Source organism: Mycetomoellerius zeteki, unplaced genomic scaffold, assembly GCF_001594055.1.
Source record: "Mycetomoellerius zeteki isolate Tzet28-1 unplaced genomic scaffold, Tzet1.0 scaffold114, whole genome shotgun sequence".
Taxonomy (NCBI): Eukaryota; Metazoa; Arthropoda; class Insecta; order Hymenoptera; family Formicidae; genus Mycetomoellerius; species Mycetomoellerius zeteki.
In genome coordinates, this window is record NW_017256062.1 from 278,788 (window position 1) to 293,495 (window position 14,708).

The following is a 14,708-nucleotide window of genomic DNA, read 5'->3' on the forward strand; positions in this document are numbered from 1 at the left end:
ATCCACTCGTTAATCGTAATATTTAGTATTGCAATATTAATTTATACATAGTATAATTGCTCAATTTTAATATAGCTGTCGATGTTCAGTGTCAGCTAAAATACGCCGCAGTGTTCTGAACAGAACAAGAGACATTAAAGTTACATATTTTTTCTAAAAAGAGAAATAAAAGCCCATGCTTATTTAGCTTTTGTTCTACAAAACAATTTTTAAATGTCAGAAAGAAGTTACAATTATGCTGTCGCGATAATAGTTTCTGTAATGGCATCGTTACAAAAAAGACTAATGCGTGAAACAATAAAACGTATGCGAATATTTGTGTGTTCAAAACGTAAGTATGTCTGCGTAAACTCGCGTTTATACGTGCGATGTAAGAGGTAACGATCCGTTTTCTCGGCACACATCCAACGAGAAATATACGTATTTTTCTTGAAACTCAAAACTTACAAATCATATTAAAAAATGTGAGATTTTCAGCTGTCCCCAGGTCCCATAATTTATATGAAACTCGGACAGTCAACTTGAAAAGTTAGTCGTCTAAGTCTCGAAATATATAACCGTTTAGTATCCTAGTGTGTATATATATATATATATGTATATATGCGATATTAAGCTCGTATTTACACGATCCCGATAGTAAATTAGGGATCAGAAAATTGCATTCATCATTAAATGTGCGACGAGAACGCAGATTAATAACGAAACTGTTCAAACTTGCAGACATGAAAGAAAGTACATCGCTCGAAACTGAATTTCTCGCAGCGGAAGTTATCGAACAATCCTAACCGTCCTTTTTGCATTTGTCTCTCGCGTCCGATCTTTGCATCCTTCCGTAGTGTCCTTCGGATCTCTCTCGCGACCTACTCGAGAGAGTATTTTGTGTCACCGCCACTTAAATCGTAATACAAATCCTCCATTTATTAAGTCGTCGATTTTTACATACTAATGATACGGATAAGAAAAATTCACCTGGCATTATTTGAATCACCTTGGCAGTTCATCGTGTATATTCTGAAAGTGTAGCCTGTGTGTTTACCTTTAAAGCCCAACCCTTGTCCTGCTTCGTCCTTTTTATCCCTATTTGTCGCTTTTTGTCTCCTATCTTCATTATTTCGTTTTGTACGGACAAAAAGGAACCGTCGCGCCGTCAACATTCTCGAGCGTTTCTTTTCGCATCTTATTATAGACAAGACCATCAACTGACATATAGTAATTCCGGAATTTCTTTAGGGTATTACAGTTTACGTATTTTCGAGAACTTCAGTCACACTTGAAAACTTTGATTTTATATCAGTGTTTTTTCTGTGAGCGCACTACTATATTATTCATATTTTTCATTTATATGTTAATTTTATATCCCTTGAAATTTATATTTTTCAAAATTTTTATGCTTTTGGGGATTCTCGAATTTGGAGTCTTTATATACGAATTCGTAGAAACGTTACGAAACTTGTCTGGACTGCCGTAAGAGTCTCTTAAATCTAGCAATATACTGATCCTCGGATACATTCGAAGATTTCTATATCGTACTAACCTTGGGCCGCAGAAAAGTATTTTTGACTCATTGGCAAATCACGGTTCCGTGTGTATTAACGCTCTCGCATGATGTTACGTGCGTGTGTGTACGTGTATGTGTGGTACATCCCCAAGTAGTAGTCGTGGAGGACAGAGTCGAATACTCCTTTTAGATTCGAACGTTACTTTATCTCTATGAAAATTTGTAATTGGATCTTTTTTATAGTACTAATTATTTAACTCATTCGCGACAAAATGTACCATCTCAACTGTACAAAGTGTTCGTCACATCGACTGCTCTCAGGGATGCGTGTAACAAACCAGTGTACGTGTTCTTCGCGTATACTGTATTCCCGCGTGTCCTTCGTTTTCGCGCATGTGCTCGCGCCATTTATAAACGGTGTGTCAACGTGTTTCGCTAAGGCGTCCTCGTGGGATAATTATATGATAAAATTTTACCGTTACTATTACGTAATTATTATTAATACTATTATCGTTATTCTCATTATCGATAATGTTATTATTTTTATTTTTACTGGTATTATTATGTGTATCATAAAGAAACGAAGTTACTCCCCGTATTGCTTTCTTCCTAACGCGCAGGTCTCCGAAACGAAGCGGCGTGCGAACCCGAAGATGAACACCCTTTAACCCGATCTGGCGGAAATCGGTTAAGGGCGGACGCTCGATTAAAGCGTCGCGTGCGGCGTCCGTCGATGCCGGCGCCTGGCACGCAATCCTCGTCGGCCCCGGAACCACCGGCGGCAGACTGGCTTTTCTGAATCACGTGACGATAATATGCGGCGCTGACAGCAGGACGGTGATGGTAGCGATGATGGTGAACAGAGTAAAAATGATTAGGCACATCCTATCGATCACCATCGCCGCGAACTTCCAGTCGTTCGAGATCTTTGTGTTTTCATCCTCGGTCTTCAGTTGATTCGTTATCATCTAAAACAGAATTGTTATTTCATCAAAACTGTATTAGTTGATCTTTAGAAAAAGATTTCGACCGATATTGAATTCTTTTTTCATCATTTCGAAGTTTTAAACGAGAGATTTTCAACTAGGAACTTCGAACTTTCAGACTCTTCAAACAGATCTTGGAACATTGCAATCTTGGGGTTTAAAAACATTGTGGTTCTCTGAGATACAATCTTGGAGCTTACGAACCAACGGGTTTTATGTCTATCTTGAAACTTTAAGATTTCAGAACCTCAGAAGCATCAAGCCTCGAGTTCAAAGGACGCGCAACCCTATAATCAAAGAGGAGACTTTTTTAATGGAGCTTTCCACACCCAGAAATCCTATGGGTGTTGAATTCTCTCTCTTCACACCCAGAATTCGGGGTATTTAGAAAATGTGTTAATCTTTGACAAATTAAAAAAAATTTTGAGTGATTTGACAAAAAACAGTATTTGACTAGATATAGAAATATATTTCGTACATACAATAAAAGATAAAATATTTGTGTTATTTTGAAATCCCCCCCTCTACCCATTTGGAGATACACACAGAAAAATCAAAAGTCTCCGTCTCTGGTCTCTCTCTACCTATAGTTTTAGAACTTTCAGAATTTAGAAACTTAGGCCTTTGGAATTAAATATTTAACCCTTACAATACAAGATATAATTTGGTGCCTCATCCATTCAAACATGGGTCACTAAAATCCATATGTTTTATTCATCTATTCAGATGGTTCAAAAAAATCTCAGAAAATTCACCAACATACTTTCGACTTTCTAGAATAAATATCGAAACTTCATTTTGGAAAATAATAAAATATAGTATAATTTATAATTATCGAAAGACTCAAAGAAACTAGCACGAATAGGAATCGCTCGGTCACTAGTGATCCAACCTCGTACGGTAAGGGTTAATCTAAAGTCATCAAAATTAGAAAATTCTTTAGATTACTCTTTCTGTTGTCAAATTGAGTTATTACCTTAATCTCCTTCAAGATTAGCACAAGCTCGTAACGAGCGCAGAAGCACGCGTTCTGGAGTATCGTCTCAACCTGCGGCGCTGGCGCGTCTTGCGGATGTGGATGATGATGAGGCGTATGCGAGATCTGATGGCCGGGATACGATGCGTGCGGCAGCGGCGTCGCATGCTGATGGTGCGGCGTCGTGGGTGCGTGGCTATGATGATGATGAGGCGTCGTGTGTATATGACTATGGCCGTGACCCATCGCGTGAGCGTGATGAGGTCCAGGTGTGCTGTACACATTGTTCAGCAAATTGTTGTGAGACGCCAGCGCGTTGTCATCCAGGTCCAGGACGTTCGCCAAGAGGGACTTACTACTCCTCTGGTGCAGCTCCAGATCACCGTACGACTTGCTTGCACCTGGTATCCAAGAAACAATTTATTAAATTATTGGCATCAGCAATGGATTACGACACGACGATAATCCCTTGGAGGGTTGCCTTATATCTTTGAAATAAATATTCATGAAGCTTCAAAGGAATTATTAATTCAAACTAAGAAAGTTACACAAAAAAAATTATATATAATTATATATAATTATATATAATTATTAATACAGAAGAGGTATTATGCTGATGAAAGATCTTTCACATGAATAAGATTGTTAATGGCGACCTATTCGATTTATGATCAATATCAATTTGAAATTTATTTATTTATTAAGTAATTATTTACTCATATACGATTTATTATTTATTCATCAGCTAAAAGGTTGCAACACTTTTTCTGAGTTTTAGAACTCAGCCCTGCTATAGAGCGGTTGAACGTAAATGATCAGATTTATAAGTAAGAACCAATAGCTCGGTAAACAGGTTGCAGTCCGAAACCTATCGGAAAGAAGTGTTGCAACCTTTTAGCTGATGAGTGCACTTAAAATTATCTTACCCGTGACAGGAGATGGTTTCTGAGACTTTTGTATTTCCTTGTCTTCTTCCTGTCCTGGTCTTGACATACCGAGTATACGAGGTAGCCAGTATAGGAAAATTATTTTAACCTGTAATGCAATTCAAAAAATTTAACGAAATGTAGTCTAATTTATATTTCAATATTTGTACTTATTATGTTCATGTTTGTACAATAAACAAAAATAATGAAATAAAAGTTAGCGATTTTTCTGTTTTATTTTTAATAATAATAGTTCTTTTTAAATTTTTGGATCAAATTAAATAGTATTACAATATAATTGTCACAATAATTGTCATATTAATCGAATTAAATTAATAATTCTAATTAAAGATTAAAAAAGATTCTAGTAAGTGTTTATCCTTTCATTTTTTTGTTTAAACTTCTTGACACGTTGTTATTGTGAATAATTCACGTTTGTTTAATTTAACTTAGGTGCATATTTCATTCGCAGAAATCTGGTCGCGCGGGAAATCAATCTCCGAAATTTACATTCTAATTAACGTGACGTCCGGCGAAAAATTCGATTATACATGATTTATTATCGCGGTGCGCATTCGGCAGAGTGGCCCTTAATTATTCGCCTATAAAATTTCTGATTTATCCATGATGAAAAGAGAACAATATATCAGCTTCGGCGGTGGTGCGTTGCATTTTAATTAAAACCATAATTATCTACGTACGGAAATAATACAGCACCGGTGACAAATTGAATCGAGCTTCAACAAAGTGATTTTCGTTATTATTGTGCAAATAAAAAGAACATTTACAAATTGTTTAGCTAGACAATTCACTTCCAAGAAACTCACAGAATATTAATAAAAACCGATTAATTCTAAAAATAAGAAAAAAATGAATAAAACAGATTAATTAATAAAATTAACCAAATAATACAGTAAATAAGAAACGTTACAAAACATTTCAGTAACGTTGCAGTAATGTTACAACTACTTAATGGGAAGAAATTTTGAATAAAATTTGATGCGTTTCTTTGTTGATTTAAACTGATTTTTACATTATCGGATATTAATGTGTTTTTTTTCCCGGTTAACTTTATAACTGCCGACAAAATCAGTCATTGCTTTTATCTTATTATCTTAACACAAATGTGTCATTAAAGCTATTGTTGAAAACTCATGTATCTCAATAAATGTGTCGTTTTTTAAATTTTAAAAATATAAACGAAAAATATTTTACAAATATGTTGAGAAAAGTTATATTTATGGTGCAACTATGCTCAAAAAATAACTAACGCAATATTAGCAATACTAATGAAGCGACGTAATTGTAACTATCATAGTATTACATTAAGTGCTTTGATATTGATCGGAGAAAATTACCCATCGACCCATTTCATGGGAGTCAGCATTCCGATGATGATAATTCAAGATGAGGATCGTGCTGACCACACTACTGGCCACCATAAACATGATACAATTGAAATACGTCCCTGAAAAGTAATAGGAAATAATTAAATAAAAATACAATTTAAAATTAAGCCAAATTAACAATCGGATTTAATAGTTTAATGTTTAAAATTCGAAGCGCTACAGTTATTAGCATTAATATTGTCCAATTACTTTCCTTTAATTAAGCATCTGAACTTACAAAAGTATATATTTTATTTTTTAATATAATTGTGTATTAAATGCAGTTAATAAAATTTACATTTTTCTTAAAAGATATGTAATAAAATAAATTGCACTAATTTGTACTAAAACGAGTAATATTAAAAACATATAATATTCTTACAAATTCTTTTAACTTTAAATCAAAGAGTATTAATTGCATCAGCAGGTATTACACCACCTGCACCGAGGAATATTATCTTAAAAGGATGCGAATATCTTCATTCATTTCTTTCTTCTATTTTTTCTCGAATAGTTCGCAATAGAGGTGATCAATTACGTTGCTTTCTCACATTAAAAAATTAATTACATTGAAAATTAAAGTTAAAACAAGCTCACCTAAAAGCGGCACGGCGTCGGATGTCGCCGGCATTGTCTCGGCAACCATATTCAGGAACACAGTAAGGGACAGAAGGATGGTTACCCCTGCAAAAGAGGTTCGTTAGCTTCGATTAATTATTGTTAAAGTCGAGTGCATCGACGAGGTGGCCAGACGAGATCAACCCTCGGTCCTTGAACGCTCGAAGGGCCTTCAACACATAACAATTCCATGCTAAAGGCTCTTCGATTTTCAGCCTAAGACGATATGATGAGATCTTCAACTTTTCCGTATCGGATGATATAAACTATTTACATTTCTGTTTATACTCTTTAAGGGAATAATATATAAAGATTTATGTTATAAAGAAAAGTATCTTCTTGAATATAAATGAGAATTTGGTTGATTCCTAGTTTCGATTTGATCTTGAGTAAGAAATTTCAGAGACAGTTTGCACTCTAAGTACCTTAAATATCCGACACTCAGGCTTTGAACTTGGTACCGCTTACTCGCGAATCACCGTGTCGCGTTAAGAGGCACTTTCAAATTAATTAGACTTTCAAAACGCTACGGCATTCACGGCAGATGCCTCATCTGAATATCAGACCTTATTCGAGCTTTTTTGAAACTCACGATACACGTTAAGAGTTGCCCTCAAGTCCCTTAGAAACGCGAAAGTCAATTGTGAATGAGTTGCATTGTTTTCTTTATGGCTCATTTCGTTTTCTTATGAAATGAACGTTTTAAATTCTTATGCTGTATTGGAAAACTTGCATTACGTCAACATTGTGGTCAATTAAGATGATTTATAGATAATTAAAAACTAAATAATAAAAGTTTAAGAGATTACATCTTATAAAAAAATAAAGAGAAAGTGCGATTAATTAAACGATCTAATATTAGACGATGCTCTTTAATCTTTTTTATAATACTAATTAATCTATTTTTAATAGAAAAAGTTATGCAAATATAAAACTTTTAATACATGATATTCTTGTCTATAAATCACTGTTAATGCTGAAGCGGCAACTGTAATGTGTCTGTGTAGAGCCAATTTTATTGTATCTCGATCTACGAATAGCTATAAGCTTTAAGGAAATTTGCAACGGAGACATCTGCAATTGTTCGGCATTGTCATTCCATTGTCGTCGTATCTTCGCATCGGTGACGACGATTGTCGCGATCGTTTCCGAATTCGATGGAGATTCAGCAACGCGCTTGTACGCTCGAAGAAACTCTACGACCTGAATAGAAGGCTTGCCGAAGTTTGCGCGCTGGGACGCCATTTCAATCGGGATCGAAGCGAAATCTAATCGCATAAACGCTCGATGCGCTTAGGGAACTCCTGCACCTCGGCTCTAATCACAGGAGCGTTTGCACGGCAGCGCGAGGTGAGGCAAGCAAGGAATCGGAATTATGCAGCCGAACGATTCGAGCCATAAAAGGCAGGATTTCACCCGAGCATCCGGCTTCTCGGTAAATTCCAGAACGACCACGCTTATGAGGAAACAATAAAATAACATGTCATGGATAGCATCAACGCAATCTTTCTCTATCTACAATTGTAATGTTACAACTACGCATGTAAAAAAAAGTCTAAAAGCGCTTGATTACGTTGCACACTGTTGAGATTTCATCGGACATTCTTTATTAGAAAAAGTATTAAATTATAATATTAATTACCATCAATCAATCATTTGCCATTTTTTGATCACGATAATTTTTTATCCACTTTAACTCTAAATTACATTTATGATGTATATTTTAAAAAAATAATCCAATTGAGAGAATGCCAAGATTAAATAGAACATGTTAAAAAATAATTATAATCAATTTTTAATTTATCTACAATTATGTTATAGCTATGCAAGAGAAAGTCTGAAAGCGCATGATTACATTGCATACATTGAGATTTTATCGGACATTTTTCTGCTAGGAAAATTATCAGCTAAAATATAATATTAATTACCACCAATCAATCATTTTTAGATTACGATAATTTTTCATCTCACTTTAATTGTAGACTATATTCACGATCGATATTTGGAAAAAAAAAATCCAGTTGAAAACGCTAGGATTAAATCAAATTAGTTAAAAGTAATTACAGAAATCAATTCTTAATTCTTTATAATAAAATAAAGATAATAAGATTATTTTCTTTTTAAATCTATAATATATTTTTTTTTATTATAAGCAACTTTTCCTGAAAATATTTCTGTGAACATGTCATATATTTGTAGTTTCTGCGCAACATGTACACATCTTGTGATAGATTATTAGATAGATTGTACTCAACAAATTAAGTTTTTGTGTAGTGTAACGAACTTTTGTTGGTATAAATTTCCACGTTGAAATGTCGATAAAGTTCCGCGGTCCTCGATTGTGAAAGAAACTCGTGACGACACGGTACAGAATAGTTTCTTCACGGAGCCCGGATGCAGGAGCGCCTGCCAGCCGGAACTAGGTCGGGCCTAATCGTGCAAATGTCTGATGCTCTTAGCAAACAGGGACGTGCCTAATCGCGAGAGCGTTTACGAGCTGTCGGGGGCAATCGGAGTTTTGCATCGAGTTTATAAACTTACCGAGGGAGAGTTTCTCGCCGGAATCGGGCGGCAGGGTGAACCCGAGGACGGCCATGCTGGCAATCAGGACGCACGGCACGATCAAGTTGAAGAAGTAGTAGAGTGTGCGTCTTCTGATGATGACGACAAAAGTGATGTCTACGTACGGTTCTGGGCAGCAGTTGTAGTAGATCTCATTTCTCTTACCGGGTACCCCTGAGCAAGATAAAAGGAAAAATTTATATCATGGTAGCGTCACGCGCCAAGTATATACGTCACTATTACATGAATATAATGTTTAATTCTAGTCTTCAGAATGCAAGCGAAAAATCAGAAACATGAATGCAGTGCACAATTTTCATGGATTTTCTAAATATAAAAAGCATAAAGATTATAAATATTTATATATAATTATAAAAATTACAAAATGTTTGCGTTCTGTGTGTACATATATAATTTAAAAATATAATTCATCCATGCATATTTAATTGACAGTTCTAACAAACAATAAATTAGAAATTGTTGTTAAATTAAAATTCTCAGATAAATATTCCATTCAATGCTTAAATATGACATAATACACGTATACGGGCAATCGATGTACTGTCAATAAAACGAAGTGCTTTCTCGAACGTAACAAAAGGTTGTTGGAAGCGAAAAATTTCTCTTTCTGCTCCTTGAATTATCCCGTGCAACAGGGCAAAGAAAAACGGAAGATTCTATCTTACGTTATTCCTCCGAGTACAAACTGGTGCGCTTTGCTGCAGCTGCAGTTACTTAAGATACATTTCTACCACAAGTCTCATAACCGCGGCTCATACATTGCACGTATACATCGACCTACGCTATTCCCACGCGTAATGCATCGTACAATTTTTCGAGAGATACACGAGATACGCCAAGAGAGAGCAAATGCTTTTATTTCTGCGTTGGAGGAACAATAAAGGTGTCACACCATTTCTTACATTTATAATAAATTTATCAATGGCGAATTACACATAAATGAACAATATATCATAATTGTAATACAATCTCTCTCGCAATTATGAGAGAGAAACACAAACCAGATGTTTCTATCTTTGCTCTACAATTCCAATACGGATATTACATGAGTTCCGCGTATAAGTTCATTTTCAAACCATTACATTATATTTAATTAAACAATGGATTAGGATTACAACTTTTTCTTTTAATAATGCTAATTGAAAGTTCTTATTATAAAAAAATGTTATTAACTGATCCTTTATCATTATTTTATTTTATTAATCTTCATAAAATATGTATTATTTTAAATTTAAATTTTGTAATAAATTATTCATTGAAAATGTATTTATTGAAAATGTATTCTGAATTCAAAATTAATCTTTAAAATGTAGATCAATTTCAACTGTTTGTGAACTATTTCTTTAAATATACTTAGACATATAGTATAGTAGGTTTCAATATACGAAAACTCATTTCATATAAAATATTGGAATAAAACGCAAAAACATATCATTCGTATAAGATTTACATTTGAAAACTCTACATATTCATAAGTCCGATACTGCAAATCTAAAAGCTTTCGCGTAGCTAAAGATCCATCAATTATTTTGTATGTATCAAAGAGTAAAACAAGTTGCCAAGTATACAATACAAACATCTGGAAATGAAAGATTGTAATTTAAATCTGCCCTTCGATTCTCAAATGATTATTTAGCAACTATCACGAACTATTATTCGCTCCTCGAATCAAGCAAGCAGCAATTTCTCTCGCGACACTTTACCGATTGCCCGATGTGTTCGCCAGCGAAAACACTAAACTTCGGACGCACGCGAAGCGAACCGCTACGTCCCGCCTGACCCAGATGCAGGCAATTTTGACAGGAACAAAGTGAGGATCAATACCGGTTCCGATTTGCGAAACGATTGATCATCCGCCCGTGGCCGTGCAAGACTTTAGAATTGCTAATCGGCCGGGAATCACTTTCGGCACCGGGGCAAACTATCCGGGCGTGGCGACGTGAACGGTTCCCGATAAGGACTGTAAAAACTCACCCAACAGATGCCACTCGCCGTTAGTGATGAAACTGCTGATGTCACCTCCGTTCTCGTCCTGCAGCTGCAGATCCAACTGTCGACAATTTATGACAGTCGATTAGAGAAAAGTTATTGCAACCGCGCCATGTAAGACGACTATTTCAAAAGCTATACGGAAAAGTCTGTTCAACAGTATGGCAAGAACACAAAAGTTGTCAACTTTTCTTTAAAAAGAATATTTTACTATATATTAAAATTAAAACTCTCTTTACTATATTTTTCAAAGCACTTCTGATATTTGAGAATTAATTTACTGCAATTTATTTTTTTCTCCTCAAACTTTGTATTAAATATGTGTATGATATTTTCTAAAAACTTCTAGAAATACTATTATTTATTTATATAAAATAATTGACACAAATAGCATAAGTTTTTAAGAATTTAATAATGAAGCAAAAACATCATACGTGAATAATGTTTTTTATTGTATTCTGTTGATTTATGGACTTCATATAGTCTTGATGTTCATGTAAATTCATATATGTATGTTTACGTAGCTCTATATAAAGCTCTCGCAAACCTCTCGTGATTTCCGCCCGTTTGAATATCGATGCAAACTTTTTTTGTGTTGACATTCGGGCGCAATCTATGACGAATTAATATCCGGGGGCGAATTGTTATAATAAATGGAAATGGACGATCTCAAATCGAAAAGTCTGTTTTGCATCTCGTTCGTATTCAGCAGATCGAACTGACAATGAGCTCGAGAAAATTTTGGCATATTTCGTTGTCTTACTTTCTTTTGCCTTCGTTTGTTTCCATTTTGTTCTGCTTATTGTCCTCGTTAATGAACCCCTTTAGCATTCTCGAATTGCCTGGCACCGTGTAATTCGCATCCTCAATTTTAATTATTCCGAAGTTGCACGTTCAACAATTGAAGACTTGCTAGGTATGTACATTGGTCGTGTGGCAGAAATACACGTTTACACGATAAATCGGTATACATAAATTGCACGCTACTATGAAACTTTTGTAGTTAGCAAAGTTATCGTTATCGTAATCGGACAACATTAGCATGCCATACAGCTGCACATCTATTGTAATACAAAACATAGTTTTTAAATAGGCCATTCTACCGCTATAATTTTGAATTAATATTATTTAATGAAAAATACCAAGAAATCAACACATCATGACATACTTTTTTATTATCTCTACTTCTTTTATAAAATAATTTTATAAATTGATATTTTCACATTACTTTTTATCATTAATTAATTGATCTAATCTAGGGCTTAGACAAAAGATTCGAACATGTTGAATATTCGATCTATTCGATTAGTTCGAAGTTTTAAAAAATGAGCATCGAATATTTCGGATAGTTCGAACAGTTTGAGTTTAAGCAGTGATCAGTATGAAATGCCAATTTATTATATCCTGAGTCATCCTCGACATATTCAGGATGATCCTGAGGACGACTTGTGATATCTGAGTTCGAAATGTAATAATTTCGAACTTTCAGCTCTGAAGTGGGTTAAAATAGTTCGAACGTACATTCAGTCCGAACTATGTAACGTTCGAACTTAAGATTCGAACTGTCCGAACTGTCAAATCGTCTGATGTTTCCGAGCACTAAATTCTAATCCACAATTTATTGTATTTATTTTATCAGTCTTAACTCAATTTATAAGAAGAGATTATAAAGTTACGTATATTCTTTTATTTAAGCAAAATTCCTTTAAGAAAATGTTAAATCATAATATATTGTATTATAGTATAATTTTGTGATACAAAAATACTAGAAAAAATTTCTTCCTTATGGAGTGAATTGGATTATACGAATAAAAGGTTGTAGAGGAATCGTGTTGGTGAAAATCCTGAATATCGCGCATTCTCACGTTCATTGTCCTCTAAATATGTCTTATAATTCGTAAATTTTCTGCAATTCACTCTGAAATGGCATTTACCATCCTAGTGGTGTCTCGACCAAACACCGAGTGCATTTTACGCTTATTGTGGTATTTTTGAAGTGTACTTATACAAATCTGGTGTACGAATCGCAGGTCTCAAGCATTTTCCAAAAAAAGTTTTAACATTACGCGCGTATTTTTCATAAAATCCCTTGATAAAAGAAATTGATATAATATAATTGAAATTTTTATGAATGCATTATAGCTTTAATTTTTTATTGTTCCTATTTAGTTGTATCAATTATATTCTGTATTTTAATTTAAAAAATGTTAAATAAATGCGTTTTTATACGAGTTATTTGGTAATAGATTTGCTACTCTTAAAGATTAAAATAATTAGTCTCCAACAAAAATGCTGTGCAAACATCAACGCGAAAAAGTTTAATATTTAAATGTACAGAAATTATTGTAAACTGTGACCCATTAAAGAAAATAGAAATTTACAAGTAACAAATTTTTTAAATATAATTTTGATTTAGGAAAGATCTAAATAAACGAAAGATATTCAAAGACAAATTAAGTAAAACCGGCAATATTTACACCGGATGTGGCAATCCATCATATCTTATAATAAAGAGAGATCTTATTACTAACAATATATTTATGCTTTCTATGGAATTACTTTGTATAGACTTTTCTCGCTTGCTTCAAATAAATAATTATTCAACATTATTCACAGATGAATGAGAATCGTAATCCCAAGAATGCTATCCCACCTTGCATCAGAGATAGTAGAAAATGCGCCTCCATTACGCGATCGGAGTACTTTACTCAAAGCTCCGTTCTTAGGAATTTTACGAATCGTTCTCGCGAACGAATCTTACGTTGGCAAACTGAAGATTTTCTGTCTCTTTCTCTCTTCCCCTTTTTCAATGTTCTCTCTCTCTCTCTCTCTCTCTCTCTCACTGTTTTCCTCTTTCTCTCGTTCTTGGACGTTAATCAAACTGCTCGACGCCATCGCTTTGAATTATTTCCGGGTCTCGAGACTATACCGACGGGAAGTACCGACGTGCTTCCAACAGATTGGAAAATTCGTAAGTTCGACGTCTGTGTCGAAGAAGGGAACATCGGGACAGGATGGATCGGAAAACGACGACGATTGGTTGACCCAATTCCGTAATGCATATCCCCTATGCTCACCTGAGAACCGTCGTACGTCCAGGAACCGAATTTCATCTCGCAGCGCTGATCATCAAAGGGAAACCAGGTAATGTCGATCTTGCAAGTACTCTTGAATATACCGGGCGGCACGTACATACAGGTCCCATTGTTCTTTACGACGACGTTTGTCGGGTAAGTGCCGTCGAAGCCCTCGTCGGCGCTATAACGAACAATCACGTTAACTTTTCAATCCTGAAATGCAGCGAGCCGAGGTAATCGGCAGATTTAATGTGGTAAAAACAAAAAATTAATTATATTGTTTTCCGCATTCTAAAACAAAACGCTTGAGTCGTTCCGCTTTATTTACAGGACTGTGAAATTACATATATATTTAGTTATGAACTCAAATTAAAATTATAGATATAAGTATTTTATATCACTTTTTTATTGTTTTATATTTGCTGTTATTTATATTTTTCGTATATAAAAATCCTCTTTCATTATTAACGCAAATCCGTCATCACAGACGTAATAGCCGTTTGTTTAATACCATTATGTTATACAATTCTCGTGATTGAGAACGTTCGTAGACTCATGTGGGACGTCTATCTTTCTTTACTCAGGAGACTAAACAATATTGGGGAACACGTGAACAGAACCTAATACCAGAGCACTGATGTCCCCAAAGTAAACCCGTCGGTTTATT

The 14,708-nt window shown here is 34.6% G+C and overlaps 1 protein-coding gene across 1 annotated transcript in view; it reads right to left on the bottom strand.

Moving 5' to 3' along the window:
• Window positions 1–2,002: 2,002 nt before the first annotated feature.
• Window positions 2,003–14,708, bottom strand: part of LOC108728869 (nicotinic acetylcholine receptor alpha7 subunit) — a 222,437-nt gene continuing 209,731 nt past the window's right edge. The window contains exons 5-12 of the mRNA XM_018457668.1: window positions 14,042–14,222; window positions 10,950–11,025; window positions 8,934–9,128; window positions 6,372–6,458; window positions 5,745–5,854; window positions 4,387–4,495; window positions 3,461–3,861; window positions 2,003–2,466 (exon numbers count right to left, since the gene is read on the bottom strand). Of these exons, the coding sequence (XP_018313170.1) occupies window positions 2,299–2,466; window positions 3,461–3,861; window positions 4,387–4,495; window positions 5,745–5,854; window positions 6,372–6,458; window positions 8,934–9,128; window positions 10,950–11,025; window positions 14,042–14,222 (1,327 nt within the window). The 3' untranslated portion in view covers window positions 2,003–2,298. The remainder of the gene's footprint in view (window positions 2,467–3,460; window positions 3,862–4,386; window positions 4,496–5,744; window positions 5,855–6,371; window positions 6,459–8,933; window positions 9,129–10,949; window positions 11,026–14,041; window positions 14,223–14,708) is intronic.